Below are 20,469 nucleotides of genomic sequence, written 5' to 3'. Positions count from 1 at the left end.
CGAAACCCGGGAAAACGAAGAACAGAAGAACATCGCGAGCACCGTCGGAGATCCCCCGGTGACGGGGAGGGTCCAGAACTGCAGGAACTACGTCTCGGAAAGGTATGCCTGAATTTTACCTGACCCTTTCACACTCCCTTCAACTAACTGGGCCGTGGGAGGGATTGCCCGAGGCTTTAATCATCGTCCTCGTGGCCTTGGTTGTATGGTTCCTAGCCCTCTTCTTTTGTGAACATAGAAGGTTGTGTTAAATTGAAGTTCTTAACTGCAGTCTCCTTTAGAGTATCATGGGGGCTTCTCAATCAGTACAAACTTCATTAAAAGAACTTCTCAAAAGAAGGGACCTGAAGCTTGGGGATAGAGTTCTTCGCCGCTTTGTGGAGGAAGTTGATCGAGTAGCTCCCTGGTATGCGGTGTCAGGATCTCTGACACTGCCATCATGGAATAAGCTAGGCAACGATCTAGAAACCTGTTCAGACCTCAGGTTGGGAGTTAAGGCCATATGGAAACTAGTTAAGAGTTGTCTTGAAGATGAGGCCTGTGAAGAGGAGCGAAAGAAAGGGCAAAAGGTTTTAGAAGCTATGCAGGAAGGTATGTCAGAATCCGAGCGTAGTGAGAGGATGGGTGTGCGCACAAAAACCGTAAAAAAGGCAAAAAAGGGAAGTGAAAAAGGACCTCCCGGGAGAAATAGAAAGGGAGAGAAGGGGAGCAGCAAGCCCGGGTTATATCCGACCCGAGAACTGGCTGCCCTCCACCTAAGAGATACCTCGGATTCTTCCGAAACCGAGGACAGTAAACTGACCTCGGAGGAAGAGGGCGAGTTAGAAGAAGAAGCAGTTAGATATAAAGGAGAAAGGTATCACCCAGATGAAGGCGGGCGACCTAAGTCAAGTAAGCCCGCGTCCGGTGTCTCCTCTAAGGATAGGAGATTGTTGGCTGCCGCCATTCCCTCCGCTCCCCCACCTTATGAGGCCCGGTCATCCACAACTTCCTTTTTTCCCCAAAAGATCCTCCGCAAGCTACAATTAGCGTTTCCTGTTTATGAACAAGAAGGGGGGAGAATCTACGCTCCTGTAGACTATAGTCAGATAAAAGATCTTGCAGAATCAGTAAGAAAATATGGTCCCAATGCTAATTTTACTGTTATGATTCTTGAAAGAATGGCACAAACTGCCATGACACCTAGTGATTGGCAAATGGTGGTTAAGGCCGCCTTGCCTACTATGGGACAATACATAGAATGGAAAGCCTTGTGGCATGAGGCAGCCCAGTCCCAGGCCAGGGCCAACGCAATAGCCCTTACGCAAGAGCAGCGGGATTGGACATTTGACCTTTTAACAGGCCAAGGCCCGTGGGCCGCAGATCAAATTAATTACCATTGGGGGGCGTACGCCCAGATTTCCAGCACAGCCATACGGGCCTGGAAGTCACTTAATCGCAAGGGAGAAACCACCAATCAGCTTACAAAAATTGTTCAAGGGCCCCAGGAGCCCTTTGCCGACTTCGTCGCACGCATGATGGAGGCGGCAGGAAAAATCTTTGGGGACCCAGAGGGGATAGGACCCTTTATTGAGCAACTGATTTTTGAACAAGCCACCCAGGAATGCAGGAATGCCATTGCTCCTAGAAAATCAAAAGGGTTGCAAGAATGGCTAAGAGTGTGTAGAGAGATTGGAGGTCCACTTAGCAATACTGGCCTCGCGGCCGCCATCATGTTAGCACAAAAGCATCCTCCACAAAAGAAGACCGGTGAACGGACCTGTTTTAATTGCGGTAAGCCTGGACATTTCAAAAGAGATTGCAAAGCCCCAGACAAGAAAGGGGGGGTCTTGACCCTCTGCACGAGGTGTGGTAAAGGGTACCATAGAGCAGATCAATGTCGCTCAGTGCGAGATATACAGGGAAGGCTTTTGCCTCCATTAAATGTTCCTGCTCCCAATGTGTCAAAAAACGGGTCATTGGGCCCACGGTCCCAGGGCCCTCAAAGATATGGGAACCGGTTTGTCAGAACCTCCGGGATGGCGGAAGAAGCGACCCAGGAAGACCCACAAGGGTGGACCTGCGCGCCGCCTCCGACCTCCTACTAATGCCCCAAATGAGTATCCAACCAGTACCTATAGAGCCAATGTCACCTTTGCCCCCTGGGACCATGGGCCTTATCCTCGGACGAGGGTCACTCACCCTACGGGGCCTAGTGGTCCATCCTGGGGTTGTTGACCACCTACACTCCCCCGAAATACAGGTCTTATGTTCCAGCCCCAGGGGTGTGTTTTCCATCAGTGCAGGAGATAGGATAGCTCAATTGCTGCTCCTCCCCGACACCCTCTGGGAGGGCTCCCCAGGCCCCAGTCCCAAAACGATGGGGTCGTCAGGAACTGATTCAGCTTACCTTGTTGTATCCCTGAATGAAAGGCCCAAACTCTGCCTCGAAGTAAATGGAAAAAGGTTTGAAGGTATTCTTGATACCGGGGCAGACAAAAGTATTATATCCACGCACTGGTGGCCAAAAGCTTGGCCCACTACAAAATCGTCCCACTCTCTACAAGGCCTGGGATATCATTCATGCCCTGCCATAAGCTCAATGAGTTTGACTTGGAAGGCTCCTGAAGGACAAAAGGGTAAATTTGAACCTTATGTGCTCCCGCTCCCAGTAAACCTTTGGGGGAGAGACATTATGCAACATTTGGGCCTAACCCTGTCCAATGAAAAAATCGTGTTGGGGGAAGGTTTGAACAAGGCAAAAAACATGATGCTAAGGATGGGCTACAGGACAGGCAAAGGATTAGGACGGTCAGAGCAAGGAGGAATTGAGCCTATTTCACCAGTAGGAAATATAGCCCGACAAGGACTGGGTTTTTCCTAGGGGCCATGGGGACGGTTCGGCCTATACCGTGGAAAACAGAGGACCCGGTGTGGGTCCCTCAATGGCCCCTATCCTCTGAAAAAATGGAGGCCGCAATACAATTAGTAAATGAACAACTAAAATTGGATCATATAGAACCTTCTACCTCCCCCTGGAATACTCCCATATTTGTTATTAAGAAAAGATCAGGGAAATGGAGGTTGCTCCATGACCTTAGAGCCATTAATGAACAAATGCATTTGTTCGGCCCTGTGCAAAGAGGCCTTCCTGTGCTCTCCGCCTTGCCCAGGGGTTGGAATTTGATTATAATAGATATTAAAGACTGTTTCTTTTCTATACCTCTATGTCCAATAGATAGGCCCAGATTTGCTTTTACTATACCCTCTGTTAATCATATGGAACCCGATAAAAGGTACCAATGGAAAGTTCTACCACAAGGAATGTCCAACAGCCCTACTATGTGCCAACTTTATGTGCAGGAGGCCCTTTCTCCAGTAAGGGATCAATTTCCCTCGTTAGTCATGCTCCATTATATGGACGACATCCTTCTGTGCCACAAGGACCTTGGCCTGCTTCAAAGGGCCTACCCCCTTTTACTTAAAACTTTGAGTCAATGGGGACTTCAAATAGCTGTAGAAAAGGTCCAAATTTCAAATACTGGACAGTTCCTGGGTACCATGGTGACACCAAATAACATCATACCTCAAAAATTAGAGATAAGAAGGGACCACCTCCATACCCTAAATGATTTTCAGAAATTGTTGGGGGACATTAACTGGCTTAGACCCTTTTTAAAAATCCCCACTTCGGAATTAAGATCTTTGTTCAATATCTTAGAAGGAGATTCGCACATCACGTCCCCCCGAACATTGACTCCAGCTGCTGATCTGGCCCTACAAAAGGTGGAAATAGCCCTGACACAAGCGCAGTTGCTCCGTATCGAAGAATCACAACCCTTTAGTCTGTGTGTCTTACAAACTGCCCATTTGCCAACTGCCGTTCTTTGGCAGAATGGGCCCCTGCTATGGGTTCACCCAAATGTATCCCCAGCAAAAATAATACATTGGTATCCTGAAGCCATAGCTCAGCTTGCACTCAGAGGCTATAAAGCAGCCATCACCCATTTCGGGCGTAGCCCCCACCTCTTGGTGGTGCCTTATACCTCTGTGCAAGTTCAGACCTTGGCCGCCACATCTAATGACTGGGCTATACTAGTTACAACTTTCCCTGGAAGCATAGACAATCACTATCCCAAACACCCGATCCTACACTTTGCCCAGAGCCAGTCAATTGTGTTCCCGCAGGTAACGGTAAGAAACCCAATTAAGGAAGGGCTCATGGTGTATACCGATGGCTCCAAGAATGGTATAGGGGCCTTTGTGGTCAATGGCAAAATATGTTCCAAACAATATAAAGAAGCATCACCTCAAGTAATAGAGTGTCTAGTGGTTCTGGAGGTATTAAAAACCTTCTCTGAACCCCTCAATATTGTGTCAGACTCTAGTTATGTAGTAAATGCAGTAAACTTGCTGGAGGTGGCTGGAGTAATCAAACCCTCTAGCACTTTAGCACAAATTTTTCAAGAAATACAATCAGTGTTGCTTCAAAGAAAATTCCCAGTTTTCATCACTCATATCAGGGCTCATTCAGGCCTACCTGGCCCCATGTCCCTGGGTAATGACTTGGCAGACAAAGCCACCAAATTAATAGCCACAGCCCTGTCATCCTCTGTGGAAGCTGCAAAAGGATTCCACAATCGCTTTCATGTAACGGCAGAAACGTTGCGCCGTCGCTTCTCCTTGACTAGGAAAGAAGCTCGTGACATCGTCACTAGCTGCCAAAATTGCTGTGAATTTCTGCCCCTCCCTCATGTGGGGATCAACCCCCGCGGCGTTCAGCCTTTACAAATATGGCAAATGGATGTCACACATGTCCCCTCCTTTGGTAAATTACAATATCTTCATGTGTCCGTTGATACCTGCTCTGGCATTATTTTTGCATCTCCCCATGTGGGAGAAAAGGCAACACATGCGATCCAACACTGCCTCGAGGCTTGGAGCGCTTGGGGACAACCTAAATTTATTAAAACTGATAACGGACCAGCTTATACTTCACAAAAATTTCAAAGCTTTTGTCGCCAAATGGGAGTAACGCATCTAACTGGTATCCCATATAACCCACAAGGTCAAGGCATTGTTGAGAGAGCACATCGGACCCTTAAATCTTATGTTGTTAAACAAAAAGGGGGCGCTGACGAAGCTATACCCCGTACGCCAAAAGTGTCTGTGTCATTGGCACTATTCACCCTCAATTTTTTAAATCTTGACGCACACGGTCATACCGCAGCAGAACGACATTGTTCTGAACCAACTAGACCCAAAGAATTAATAAAATGGAAAGATGTCTTAACCAACAAATGGAGAGGCCCGGATCCTATTCTAATAAGATCCAGGGGAGCTGTTTGTGTTTTCCCGCAGAACGAACAAAATCCATTCTGGGTCCCAGAAAGACTAACACGATTAATACCCCAAGATGATGAAGATCGCCCTGCTGATATTGGGAATCATCCTGCCCCTGCAAGTGACATCCAAACGGGAGGAGATCCGATGGGGAATAATGTCGACGTTCCCGCTGCCAATGCCAGTGACACATGATGCGCAAGTATTCCCCCGCTTGTTTGTGACCGAAGATACCTTAGGTTTACCATATTTACCATGGGACCCACAAGCTGAACGGGTAATAGATAATAGAACCTTTATATTTAAAGGGAGCTTGTGTTTCATCAGCGGCAACCCATCAAATTACTGTATTGGGTTATTGTCACAGGTCTCTACACTCATTTCCAATGTATGGGCCGCTAATGGAACCCACTGGTGTGCAAATGCAACTTCAATTATAGCAGTTTGGCCTAAAAGCATTATCCAACTTGTTAAACAACCCAAATTGGCACCCTTTTGCTCTACTAAGGAAGAGACATTGTCAATCTTACCATGGTCCGGTTGCCAATCTCGCAGAACAGGGACTATTGGGAATCACTTTACCTTTTCTCCCCCTCTGGCCAATGGATCATTCCATATTGCAAAACTCAATGGTCTGGATAACCCCAGGGCCACCGGCAACCCTTTTGATTTGTGGTTGCTGTGCGGCCTTAATGGCAGTTGCACAGATTTAACCCCCATAGGCTTTGTGCAAGGAGCACGTATTAGAAAGGGGGTATTGTGCTCACAGTCATTTGGCGATGAGTCCCCCTGGGCCTTCCAACAGACTAAGGATTTTGGGCCGGTGCCTGTATGCGTTTGGCCCCCTTTTTTATGGGTAGTTAGTAATTCCACCAGCTCACATGATTTTAGTCAGTTAAATTGTAGTGAGAATGCCTGTTATTATGTGATGTGCTGGAATGCTACTAAATTTCCTTTAGCTTTGATAATGCGCTTGCCCCGATTTATTCCGGTCCCGGTGGTGGCGCCCAGCTCTTTGGCCTTGTTTAGAGAAAAAAGAGATTTTGGAGTATCGGCAGTTATAGTTGGTACCTTAGCGGCAGTGGGGATCACTGCCTCGGTTACCGCCTCTGCGTTAGCTTTGAGCGGGACAATACAAACGGCCGATACCATCAACCAACTCTCGGCCTCAATCACTGTAGCCATGGATAAGGGGCATTTCGCATACTCCCAATTACAGGGGGGTCTGTTATTGGTGAACCAACGTATAGACTTGGTTCAAGAACAAATAGACATTCTTTGGCAAATTGCCCAATTGGGATGTGAAATGAAACTGCCAGGCCTCTGTATTACCTCCATACAATTTAAAAATTTTACCCGTGCTGCAAACCTTTCTAAGAATTTGTCCTTACAGCTGAGAAATAATTGGTCGATGGAATTTGATCAGACTCTCCAAGAGCTTCGGATGGCTATAGTAGAGATCAACTCCACGCGACTTGATTTTTCCCTGACTGAAGGCTTCGCATCCTGGATTTCATCAGCCTTCTCTTATTTTAAAGAATGGGTGGGGGTGGGCTTATTCGGAATCCTCCTCTGCTTTGGACTGGCACTTAGCTTAGGGTTAATCTGCAAATTATATAAGAAAAATAATAGAGACAAAATCATGATATCCCAGGCGCTTGCTGCCCTGGAGCAGGGGCAATCTGCACAGGTATGGTTGGCGGCGCTTAAACAAAATTGATTTGCACCACTGGTCGCTGGCTGCCCATGCCTTAGCGGGTGAGCTTCAGCAGCCCTAGAGGATTGTAGAGCAATGCATCGCACAGGTGGTCCCCCCGTCCCACCTGGGGAATATGCCGTCTAGTGGGGGTTTCCTGCCCTAGTCTTCCCCTCCTCGAAAAAATGGCAGAGGGACAGGTCGGAGCAACTTCGGGTCCCACTCAAGCCTAGTTGTTGCTTGCGGACATAGTTCTTACATCTCTGAGTAAGAGGATTCGGCCAATGTTCCCGTCCTCTCATACTGGGTGTCCAGTTGGTTTTATTAGACAAAAAAGGGGGAGATGTGGGGCGCCGCTAATCTTCCGGTGCTGAGTCATTTCCTCAGCACCAACTAGTAAACACCTAGTTTGCGCCTGCGCTGGAAATCCCCGCCCCGGGCAGCTCCGCCTCAGGGATGGGGTGATCAGTGTTGAGCCAATCATGGCTTGCTACGTCCGAGGCGGGGAGAATTTCTTATAAAAGGGAGGGGCTCGGATTGCCTGGGGTCTCCGGTTGTGAAGCTTATGCTCTCCCTCTCAAGACGCATAAAGCTTGCTGCAGAAGAACCCTATCGTGTGTGGTGTCCTCATTCGCGGGCGATTCAGAGAACACTCACAGCGTTTTCTTGCTCAGAAAAAGTACTGTTGATGGAACCCTGGTTTCCAGTGTGCTAGTAAGATTTAGACCAATATCTAAAATCTATGATAGCACTGAGTGTAATAATATTTTTATGAGTAGAATTTTAAAAAATATAATCTCATTGATGTTATATAAATAGTTACATACATATGGATTTTTAAATCAAAGTTTTCACAGTGCCCTTTAAAGTCCATGTTGATATTTTAGTGTGTGATAGCCACTAGTACACCCTCCTAATATTTTTCTATAGTATTGGTTTGTATTTATTTTGTGACACTATAACAGGATAGTTGAGATTGGGTAATCTGCAGTAATTTATCGGCTCTCAGTTCTCATAACTAGGATGTTAAGGCATTGCTATGTGTCGCAGACCTTCTTGTGTCAAAGCAGAAGTTCAAATAGCACAAGAGAGGAGCTGGACTGAGGATCATTATTACCCATAATATTAATCTAGTCACAAGTGTTCTGCCTCCACAGTGTAAATACCACTAACCCCAACCTCCCAACATCATATCTATCTACACCATAGCCCTATTTTTTATTGGATATTTTCTTTATTTACATTTCAATTGTTTTCCCCTTTCTAGGTCTCCTCTTTGAAACACCCTATCCCATTCCTCCCTCCCCTGCCTCTATGAGGCAGCTCCCCCACCCTCCCACCCATTCCTGCCTTCCTACCCTCACATTCCCCTCACTGGGTCATCGAACCCCCTCAGGCCCAAGGGCTGCTCTTCCCAGTGATGTCTAACAAGGCCATCCTCTGACACATATGTGACCGGAGCTATGGATCCTTCCATGTGTACTCTGGTTGGTGGTCCAGTCCCCAGGAGCTGGTGTTGGGGGAGGCGTCTGGCTGATTGACACTGTTGCTCCCACTCATGGTGCTGCAACCCCCTCAGCTCCTTCAGTCCCTTTTCCAACTCCTCCACCTGGGACCCCACACTCAGTCCAGTGGTTGGCTGTAAGCATCTACCTCTGTATTTGTCAGGCTCTGGCAGAACCTCTTAGGAGACAGCCATATCAGGCTCCTTTCAGCAAACATCTGCAATAGTGTCTGGGTTTGGTGGCTGTATATGGGATGGATCCCCAGGTGGGGCAGTCTCTGGATGGCTTTTCCTTCAGTCTCTGCTCCACACTTTGTCTCCATATTTCCTCCTGTGAGTATTTTGTTCACCCTTCTAAGAAGCACTGAAGCATCCACATTTTTGTCTTCCTCCTTGAGCTTCATATGGTTTGGGAATTATATCTTGGGTATTCTGAACTTTTGGGCTAATATCCACTTATCAGTGAGTGCATGCCATATGGGTTCTTTTGTGACTGGGTTACCTCACTCAGGATGATATTTTCAAGTTTCTTCCATTTGCCTTAGAATTTAATGAAGCCATTGTTTTTTTAATAGCTGTATAGTAGTCCATTGTGTAAATGTACCACATTTTCTGTGTCCATTCCTCTGTTGAGGGACATGTGGGTTCTTTCCAGCTTCTGGCTATAATAAATAAGGCTGCTATGAACATAGTGGAGCCTGTGTCCTTGCTATATGTTGGGGCATCTTCTGGGTATATACCTAGGAGTGGTATAGCTGCGTCCTCAGGAAGTACTATGTCCAATTTTCTGAGGAACTGCCAAACTGATTTCCAGAGTAGCTGTATCAGCTTGCAATCCCACAAGCAATGGAGGAGGGTTCCTCTTTCTCCACATCCTTGCCAGCATCCGCTCTCACCTGAGTTTTGATCTTAGCCCTATTTTCACAGTGATTTCAAAATGCCAGTCAAGTGGAGATTATTGAAGTAAATAAACAGCAGGTTAAGAGTGATTGCTGTTTTAGCCAGGAAGATCTCTACTCATTTTGACTTTTGGGAGTGTGGATGGCCTCATTATTCTCTTCTGTCTGAGACACATGTCCAGTTGCTGAAGTTGCATAATACTAATGCATGCCAAGGTATTTCTTATTTGCACTACATTTTCTTACTGTTTTCTCCTTGTTAATTAAAAATTATTTCCCCATGTTGTTCACACCAGCTAGGAAACTGGTGATAATGGTGATTCTATAAAAAGAAACAAACAAAAAACAAAAAGGAAAACAAAACAACCTTTGAAATATGGCGCATAACCTTCCTGGAAGGATGAGTGGTTTTCTTTATAGTTTCTACTTATAGGAAGCTATGAGAAGGGTGTGCTGAGATTTATAGCAGGGGATCTTTCCCCAAATATATAACTTAGCACCGGATTGGTCCAATCTACAGCTTGACAGCTCATTTAAATTGAAATGCAACTGGTGCTACAGTTCATCTTCCACTCTTTCTTTCATCTGGCTCTCTTCTCCTCTGATGTTTATTTATGTAACAGTATAGGTAAGATCTGGCTGTGTCTCCCTGACACCAGTTCAGGCAGGCCTGAGCTAGTCATTACAATACTGGTTTCAACACTAACCCTTGAGCAGCAAGGATCTTAACACTGTGCAATCTGCCTGGAGTGTTTTTTTTTCTTTCTTTTTTTTTTTTTTTTTTTTTTTTTACTTCCCTGCAGCTAGCAGACTTGGAACTGGACAGTCTGGTTTAATGTATATTTAGTAAGCAGGCAAGGCTAAGGCCAAGTTCTAAAGACCCTGGAAGGAGAAATCATCCAAACTTAAGCCATCTTAGCTCGGGCAGAGTTGGTACCTGTTGCGTTTCCTTCTTAGCATTCCACACCTTGACAGTTTGTGTGGATTGGTTTATGTAATGTCTACTACTCTTTCTTTTCCAAGATAACCCAAAGGTGGATTATGTAATGAGCTGTTGTATGGGGTTGAAATGGAGCACATTTTTAACATGTATGAAGACTTTTATTTACTTCCCAGCCCACTCAATAAACTAACATAGAAAACTTGATTGCACACGGATCAGTAGTTTATCGGGAGAGAATTACAGATGTGTGTGTGTGTGTGTTCATGTATCATCACAAATCACAGTGAGCCCTTTGCTGGCAGAATTCAGCATTTCTCCTTGTAGTTTATTTTCCCTCCTTTCATGTTTTAATATTAGTATATTTTCTGTTCCAGAGCAGCTTTAGACAAAATAAGGACAGAAGAAATAACACAAAAAAGCACAAAGGTAGGCCTTGTGGCGTTCACTTGCAATTTCTGGTTCTTAGAGGCTAAGGCAGAGGCATGGAAAGTTTGAGGCCTCCAATCAGCATCAATGACATAGTGAGACTGTGTCTAAAAATTTAACAAAAGGATTTATAGTCCTTGTCTAGCATGTATTAAACCCTGAGTTCAGGCACACACACACACACACACACACACACACACACACACACACACATGGGGGTTGAGGGAAGACAAGATAATAAAAGAAAAGCACAGATTTTATATTCTGTCAAAATCTCCCATATCACCTTGTGCTGTTTATGTGGGAAAACCCAATACAGAAAGATCGTTTCCAACTAGAACACATCTCTTTATGTTACATCCAGCAGGTTTTGACAAATGCACAATGTCAGAAATTTACCATCGTAGCACCATACAGAATTGTTTCGCTTGCATCTAGAGTACTGCAAGTTATCACACTTACACAACCTTCCCCTGTTCTTCTGAACTTTCATCACATTATTGTTTAAGTGCCTCTTTATTTTAGCCTCTTCCAGACTGACACATGGTTGTGATCATACAGCCTGTGGCCTTTTTAAGGGTCACACTTTAGTTCAGCAGTTTGAATCTGCTTGTCTTGCTAGCATGTGCTTTTCTTTTTGTCCCTAAATTGTGTTCAACTGTGGCAGAATAGTTTTCTTGTTTGCATTTGGAAAGTTAAAGGAAATAATATAAGAAGTTATTTTTTTAATGTATGACTATTTTCTAAGGTTTCAAGAAAAAAAAAAAACCAAAGCGAAGTGCCATTGAATGCAGCAGTCTGATGGAAGACTTTTTAATTGTCTGATAAGACTGGGTAAAGAGGGGGAGGAAGGATTGAAGAAGCTTAGGAGTCAAGGACACCAGGAGAGAACATACAGAGCCGACTAACCTGGGCCCATCTGGACTCATAGAGACTGAGCTGTCAACCAGAAAGCATGCATGGGACAGATTTAGATCCTCTGCACATATGTAATAGTCTTGCAGTTGGGTCTTCATATGGGACTCCTAATGTAGGATCTCTGACTTCATTGCCTGCTTTTGGATCCCTAACTGGGCTGCCTGGTCTAACTTCACTAGAAGAAGATGGTCCTAGTCAACTTGATACCCTAAGGCTGGTTGATGTCCACGGGAAGCCTCTGGGAAGGAAGAGAAAAGGGGAGGGAAGGGAAGGAGAAGAGAGGGAGAGGGACTGGGAGGAGAAGAGCGAGGGAAAACTGTTGATTATATTTATATTATATATAAATAAATATATTTATTTATATATATATATTATATCCTTATAATATCCTTATTATATTATATCCTTATTATATCCTTCAGGAATGTATGGACATGGGGATGATGCTATCCATTGTATGACGTATTTATTTGTATGTGTGTATGTGTGTGTTTGTACACAGGTTGTGTATGTGTGTGCATGCATGTGTGATTGTGTGTGCATGTGTGTGCATATATCTATATTGAGATATAAAGTAAATCAATAACTTAATCAATAAAAAGATGTTGCATAACAAGATGATGCTCCTTCTTAGAATATTGTCTAAGTATACTGTTAATTAGAATATTAATTTAAATTGTACTAAATGGCAAACCATATTCTGCATGGGAATGGATTTAAAAGGGAGGTTTTTCTATGAGCCCGGCTGGTAAGGCCAGCTACCAAGGCCCTTAAGGCATAACTGTGTTCTGGTTGTCTATTCTCTGCCTTTGTGTCTGTTGTCAAATCTCTTATTTTCTAAAATTCCATAAATAGAAATCTAAGTGTCCACATCACTTCGTTACTAGGAATTCAAATCCTACTGAATATTACTGTTGAAGAATAGTTTAAAACACATCTTCTTATCAGGATTCTTATTAAATATTTTAAAGTGGAAACAGATAACATTTTATGAAGTATATGTTGGTGTATTTTAATGTGTGTATGTATATACATATGCAAATCATACAAACACACATCACTGATCATGGATATTAAGTCAAGAGTCAAAGGTTGGCAGCTTATTATATCCTTCAGGAATGTATGGACATGGGGATGATGCTATCCATTGTATGACGTATTTATTTGTATGTGTGTATGTGTGTGTGTGTGTTTGTACACAGGTTGTGTATGTGTGTTCATGCATGTGTGATTGTGTGTGCATGTGTGTGCATGTACATGTGTGTATGGGTGTGTGCATGTGTGTGCAATGCATGTGTGCATGCCTGTGTGTGAGCATGTGTGCATGTGTGTATGTGTGTAGGGTGCATTATATAGAGCCCCTGCTGGCTTTGCCCTTTAGATCATCCACCTTAGCTTCTCAAGGCCTGGATTATAGGTGTGTGCTACATTAAAGTTTTTCCTAATTTTTTTATTTTTTAGAGAGAGAGAAATTGAGGTTATATATAAACACTTCTTTCATTTTTTTGTATTATCAAAATGCTAAAATATCTATCTATGTCATAAGAACTAAAATAGAGCATAGACCAACAGCATAATCTGGAAAACACCCTGATGTTCACATTTGAAGATGGAAGAAACATGCAAGTGCACAGCACAGTTTAATCGTAGCGTTCAAGTTTCACTTCCAGACTTATACTTTTCTTAAAATGTTTCTTCTTAGGGAATTCGCTGATTACATGTGAGGCTATAAAACAGTGGAGGAATTGGTGGGTGCAGAAGGATGCTGTCTTCAAGGGAATGGTCTCAATGTGGTCCAGATGCTTGTCTCTTCCTCTTTGAATAGCACAAAAACATTTCCTGCTTACACCAGAAATAAGATTCGCAATGATAAAGTATAAGCTTGTCTTTATATTTTGTCATGTAAAGAAAGCTGAGCGAATACAGAGAACAACTGAGCATGTGCAGCCCCGATCTTGGCCTGGCCACTTGTGAAAGTCTGGTCTCCATTCTGTCTGACACAAAGAAGGTCTGTGGAAGTGCTCAGTGGAGCAAACAGGAATGTGTTGTGTCTCCGAGATTTCCTGTCCACCCCCTCCTTCTTTTTTCCTCCACAGAGATGGATCCTTTGGTGAAAAGACATCTGTGCTTTCTTCTTTCCCTTCAAAACTGAATGTCATGATTTAGGGCACACAAATGCAATTTCAAGTTTGACTGCCTGCTGGTTTATTTCATGCACCTGCTTTTAGAGGAAGGGCAGACATGATTTTAAGAGGCCATTCTGAGGCCACAGCTGACATTTGACCTGAGATATCCCACGGGAACATGGGAAACAGAAGTACTTATTCATAATGGGTAACTTAAACAAGGAAGAACATATTTTCAATTATATTTACATAATCGACACATAGTCTTTTCCCTACATTATTATTTTGTAAATTTTTAACTGAGTCACAAAAACCTAGTTCTACTTATATCTATATGCCTGTCTTAATTCCTGTGTTGATTTGTAAGTTAAACTTTTGTGGGTTCTAATTTTTAATGCCCTTTTTAATATTTTGCTTTAAAGTTAGGTATAAACTGTGTATGAAAATCTGTAAATGTCATTTTTAGTATTTATTATTAATTTCCAAACATTTCTAACAAAATAGAATCCAACTAAATTTTTATAGCTCATTATCAAATAATTTCTGAAACAGAATTGTTAAAAAACTTTTTTGCTAAAAGTCTAAGACATCTGAATTGAGGATCTAACAAGCAACTATCTGTCCCTTAAATTATTTCCTGACAATAGTGGGCATTCATCCTAAGTTAGTTACTACGCACCCCATTTGTTTTAGGAGAATAAATACCAGAAACAGACAAAAATTTAAATAAAAATAAAAACAAGCTCAGTGTAGATGTTAACGAGAGTTCCCATGCTTGCTTCTCTTGCTTACTAAGATCATGGATTTCTCCATCTTTGATGCTAAGAATAGAGAGAGTTCACTTCCACTACTGTGAGCCAATTTGTCTAGAATAATTAATTTCTTATACATTGTAAGTTGCAGAAACAGAGCAGGAGGAAATGAGTACTGCCAGGTTATAAACACAAGACTGTGCACTGGCTTTATGGTGATACCCACATTTGTTAGAACTGATGCACAGCAGATGTTCGTCCCCAAAGCCTTGAAAACATCTGCATCAATCACTCTAAGGTGCGAAAAGAATCTGATTAATTTCCTTTTTGGGTTTGTTCTGTGCTTTCCTTATAAAGTATTTTTCAGCCAAGTAACACACCTGCACCCCACCTCTTTCCCTTTGTCCCTTTCTACTTCTCTCCCTCCCTTCCTTCCTTTCCTGTATGAAATGTGGCAAAAATAACAAGTGCCAAAGAATATTATTATGGGGAAGGTGAGAATTTTATTTTACTTTTTAAATTAGCTATGCTCTTTGTTACTATTGCAGTGAACCTATCTTTTTAAATCTAAGTTGTATGTGTGTGTGAGAGCGTATGAGTGTGTGCGTATATTTGTGAGTGCATATATGTGTGAGTGAGCGTATGAGTGTGTATGTGTGTGAGTGTGTGTATGAGAGTATACATTTGTGAGTGTGTGAGTGTGTGTGTATGAGACTGTGAGTGTGTATGTGATAGAGTATGTGAGTAAAGAATGAGAGTGTGTGTGAAAGAGTGTGAGTGTCTGAGTGTGTGTGTTAGTGTGTGTGTGTGTGGGGGTGTGTGGGGGTGAGTATGTGTGTTGCGTATAACTATTTGTATAGATAGATGCATATACCAATTCATATGTATGCAAATGTCAGAGACGACATCAGGTGTTTTGCTTTCAATCTCTTCTGATTCTCAGTGAACCTAGAATTAGGCTGCTAGCCATCAAACTTCATTGATTCTTCTGCATCTTCCCTCTACAGTGCTAGGATTTTAGGTCCACATGTGGGCATGCCTGAGTATTTGAATTCATATCCATGTGCCTAGAGAGCAAGTTCTCTACCTCTTTGTTGCTGTCTCCGTATCTCCTAAACTTATATTTTTGTCCATATACCGAATGGCAGAGAAGCACCTGAAAAATGTTCAACAACCTTAATCATCAGGGAAATGCAAATCAAAACAACCCTGAGATTCCACCTCACACCAGCCAGAATGGCTAAGATCAAAAATTCAGGTGACAGCAGATGCTGGCTCAGTTGGCTTTTATTGTCAAGCAACCAACTTTAGCTTTCTGAAAGTAATTCATACACAAACTGGAAGGTGTAGTTACATTTCTGTTTTATAAACTCAAGGATTCCTGCCTTTTTAGGAAAGCTAATAAGACGCTAAATTTTGGAGCCCTGAGAATCTATAAGCAGTGTTTTCTCTGAGAGGAATGGATCATATTCTGATATTCATAGCCTCAGCCTAAGGAAATAAAGATGAAAGAACTCCTTGAAGAAAAGTATTATTTTGTCTCATGCTGAGATGGAAGAGTAAGCTAAGAATCCACAGAACCATACAGATTTGAATCTTTCCTATCTTTTTTCTACTTTTTCTGGGTAGGAATTCTCCACCCATCATTGCTAAAATAATAATAGATCTCAAGGTGGTAACTTTGTATCCTTGGGACACACAAATTCTTTTTTGGGCCTGGGTAACAAGATGCAGCTACACTAGCTTAGTGAATTAATACCCTGATGCAAAACTCAAGAGTCCAGTAGGGGTTTTCTTCATTTATAATCTTAATCCCACTGACTTTCATTCAAATATAGTAACATATTTTTCTATTTTTAAAAATTGTTTTATTTTTAATTAAAATATAATAATATTATATCCCTCTTCTATGGATGCCAACATAGACTTCTGTTTTTAAAAAGAATATTCTTACACCTTTATTTAATTCTCTTCATCTTCAAGCTGAAAAAGCATTCAAGTATATGTGATTCCTAGTGAAAAATTGGTTTGTACTTCATCTATTTTTTTTCTCCTTAAAGTTTTTATTTTCCACTTTTCCTGATGTATCCTCACACTTTTTCAATGTCAATAACTAAATATGGCATAAAATGAAAGTGATACAAGTCACTTCTGAGGGATGTAAACACATTGATAAAAGCAGACACCTGCTCTGCGGTCACTGCCTTTGAGGTCCCTCTGATGACCTCGGGGGCTTAGTTACCTGCAACCTCCAAATCTCTACCATGACATCGAAACAGATGGGGTTGTGGTTTGCATTTCTTGAAGGTTTGTCTGAGTGACAGTTGGTTTATCTATTGAACGGAAATTTGATCATCTAAATTCCTCATGAGAAGATGAATAAAAGAGAATTATTTCCATCAAATCAAAAGGAAAAGGCCAGAGCAGACTCCTGTAGGAGAAAATTTTCACAGTGGAGTAAGTACAAAAGTCAGTAATTAGTACACAAAGACCTACCTATATCCAAGAAAAAAAAAAAAAAAAGGCCTTCTTCAAAAGAGTTGAAAGACGGACTTTTTCAGAGCCAAAGCCTATAACCAAAGCTTCTACCATTTCAAGATGATCATAGAGCGCTGATTTCTTCAATACCAAAAAACCTGCTTTATCCATTCGATATCCGGGAGAAATTTTCTCTTGAAGTAATTTTCACTCATATACCCAATTCTATGCATCCTGAAATTGCATGCAGAGCAAAGGTACTTAGAAGATGCTGAAAAAGGAAAGAAAAAAAAAACATAGGAACTTTAAAAAGAGGCCCGCTATGCAAGAGAGTATTATGAAGCTTTATCAAAGTCTTGTCAAACCAAGAGTTGCTGTATGCCTATTATTTGCAAGTCACACTGGATTAGAGGAACCAAGATGAATGTGATGTTGACACAGGCTTGGAAAACCAAGTGCCCAGTGAAGAGGGAAGTGATGAGCCATAGAAGACTCAGGCTCTTTGGAGAATTGAGATCAGATTGTAAAAGAAGTAAAACACACCTTACAGTATTCAAATTCCACATAATGAAAACTTTCTTCCTTTCTCCAGTGAGCCAGTCTTATTGTGACATGTGTACGGAGGATTCCATCCCTCTTCACTAATTATGTCACTTATTAAACTGTTGTTCTGACATTCACTTCTCTCCTTTATTTATAAAATAACCTCTTCATACTTCTGCCTCTGACTCAATCATAAAATATATTGTGTGCTTGGGGCTGGGGAGATGGCTCAGTGGTTAAGAGCACTGACTGCTCTTCCAGAGGTCTTGAGTTCAATTGAGTTCAATTCCCAGCAACCAAATGGTGGCTCACAGTCATCTGTAATGGGTTCTGATACCCTCTTCTGGTATGTCTGAAGACAGCTGCAGTGTGCTAAATAAATAGTGTAAGATAAATAAATAGATAAAATTAATTAATTAATTAATCTTTTTAAAAAGTGAAACTTAAAAAAAATTCTTTAAAAAATGTATGTATTGTGTGCTTAAAATCTCATTGGTTTTGGTGCTTCAGCTGAAGAAAGCACAGTTTTTAAAGTATGCTTTTAAATATTTATTTTTTTGGAGCGTAGCCTTGCTTAATTTAGCCAGGTAGATCTTGAACTCCTGTTCTCGACTCCTGGGTCAGTCTTCTGAGCAGTTGAGGTATATACATGCACACATCTCACACTAAAGATTGTGTTCTTGATTCTAGTAGAAGGCATAAAAATTAACTCAAATGTTTACCTTGCAGAATTTTCAAGAATTTATGTCTTCTGAGTGCTGATGTATATATTTTTGGAACTTGTGCCAATATTGACTCCAATATTGCATGAATACACTCAGATGAATAATTTACATGCATGTGTGTAGAGGAATTGACACAGTGCTATCTTAACTTCCCTATTCCAAAGACTTAAGCTGGCCTTTCTTCATTATCTTGGAAGCTCTCATAGGTGTACCACAAAGAAAGATCATCTGAGCATGCAGTAATAATAAAATGATATTTAACTCATTGGAGGAGATAATTGAAGAATCTAAGATATGATTGGATTCCACAAATGAAAGATAGAATCTTCCTCATAATGATCTTGAGATCATTATCTTTGATTTTTACTTTAATTTTTCTTGGCACGTATTCAGTATAACTAATGATGTATGCCACAGACACTTTCTTCCAACTATACAATAACCTGGATCATGCTCACTTTCTCTTCCTTTCTTCTCTCTTCTTCCCACTAGTCTTCCTCATTCTCTCAGACAACCCCACTTCTGCATTCAGGTTGCACATATGAATGTTTTTAATGTATCCATATAGAATCTAGGATCTGCAAATGAAAGAAAACACCACGTCTGAGATGGGTTATTTGCTTGGTATGATGAGCTCCAGTTCCATCAATTCTCCATTCTTCTTAATAGCAGAGTTAGGCAAAATTGAAAGAAATTTCTCTCTAGAAATTTATGGGGTCTGCAATCCTATAGGTGGAACAACAATATGAACTAACCAGTACCCCTCTGGATCTCGTGTCTCTAGATGCATATGTATCAGAAGATGACCTAGTTGGCCATCAGTGGAAAGAGAGGCCCATTGGTCGTGCAAACTTTATCAGCCTCAGTACAGAGGAACGCCAGGGCCAAGAAGTGGGAGTGGGTGGGTGGGGGAGCGTGTGGGGGGCTTTTGGGATAGCATTGAAAATGTAAATAAATACCTAATAAAAAAACAAAATAAAAAAATTTAACTCCATATAAAATAACATTAATTTTTAGCATATAAACTGCAGTACATTAAAAAACATAAATTTATTTGCTGCAATGATGACAACAGTTTTTATGATATAATGCACATTTGTCTCATCCTAGGGAATTTGTGAGATGCTTTCATGGTCTCTGGGCTGGACCAGAGAGTCTGCTCATCTCTGTGGTGTGGATGGTTCAGTTCCTTGGAACTTGCTTTGAACAGAACTTGATGGTCACTTGTTTGAACTTGGACACAATTCACAGATAATGGTTTTATTCCTAATTTCATCTCATTATTCTGGCCCCAAGTACTATAGATTATTTTTCTGTTCATCCCCTTTCCTTACAAAATATGAAATTGAAAACTTACTGATACCAATTTCTATTTCCTTAACAATTTCTCCCCTGAGGTTTTGTTTAGAAATTTCAAATGTGCTCCTTTTGTCGTCAGTGCATCTGTTGGAACTTCTATTCTACTCATTTAATCTTTGTTGTCCTTTTTGAACTCTTCAGTTTAGGTAGAACTTTGAGTTCTAAGTAATAGCAAGGTTGAGCCTTATATTCCAGGTGCAGGCATATCACACACATTTGTATCCATCACATTACATCTGTCTATTCTTTGACTCAAGTGATACAATCTCTCTCTCAATATTGAGTCCAAAAATATTCTGCATTGCTTTGCAACTGACTGAGCTATATTGAAGATTACTATCTAATTTGACATTGTAATTTACAACCTCAAATATCTCTGCTTCTTCAAAAGAAATAATTTATATGTTTGAAGCTGAAGGACATGTTTTTACCTATGCCTGTCTTTATGTTTCATCCATTTCCCCTTTCTTTTCTTGCTACCGATGTTAGGGTTCAGCCATCTCCATTTAAATTTGGGGTTGTTTTGACAGGGAAAGTTAATTCATATTCTTTACAGTTTGTGGGCTACCATCAAGGCTAAAATACCCTCTATATTGCATACATCACCAAATTGAAATAATAGATCTCTAGATTAAAGTTTTAAATAGGATTTTAAATAACAAGAAGACAAGGTATCCTGGACTTTTGTTTTAGGAAACACTGCAAGACAAGTTCAAGAAGAGTTAATTGTGGAAAAAAATGAGTTAAACATTTGACTGCAAGTGCTTTGCAAAACTTT

At 41.5% G+C, this 20,469-nt stretch overlaps 1 protein-coding gene across 1 annotated transcript; it reads left to right on the top strand.

The window, feature by feature from the left end:
• The first annotated feature begins 12 nt into the window (after positions 1–12).
• LOC147000518 (uncharacterized) lies at positions 13–10,257 on the top strand. Its single transcript, XM_085832677.1, has 3 exons — positions 13–102; positions 5,341–6,865; positions 10,225–10,257. Exons 2-3 carry the CDS (start codon positions 5,396–5,398, stop codon positions 10,255–10,257), a joined length of 1,503 nt encoding a protein of 500 aa, XP_085688803.1. The 5' UTR covers positions 13–102; positions 5,341–5,395.
• The last annotated feature ends 10,212 nt before the right edge of the window (positions 10,258–20,469 follow it).

This window comes from Mus caroli, unplaced genomic scaffold (assembly GCF_978045245.1).
Source record: "Mus caroli unplaced genomic scaffold, Mus_caroli_1 scaffold_18, whole genome shotgun sequence".
Taxonomy (NCBI): Eukaryota; Metazoa; Chordata; class Mammalia; order Rodentia; family Muridae; genus Mus; species Mus caroli.
The sequence above is the reverse complement of the archived record's forward strand: the minus strand, read 5'-3'. Positions and strand labels throughout refer to the sequence as shown.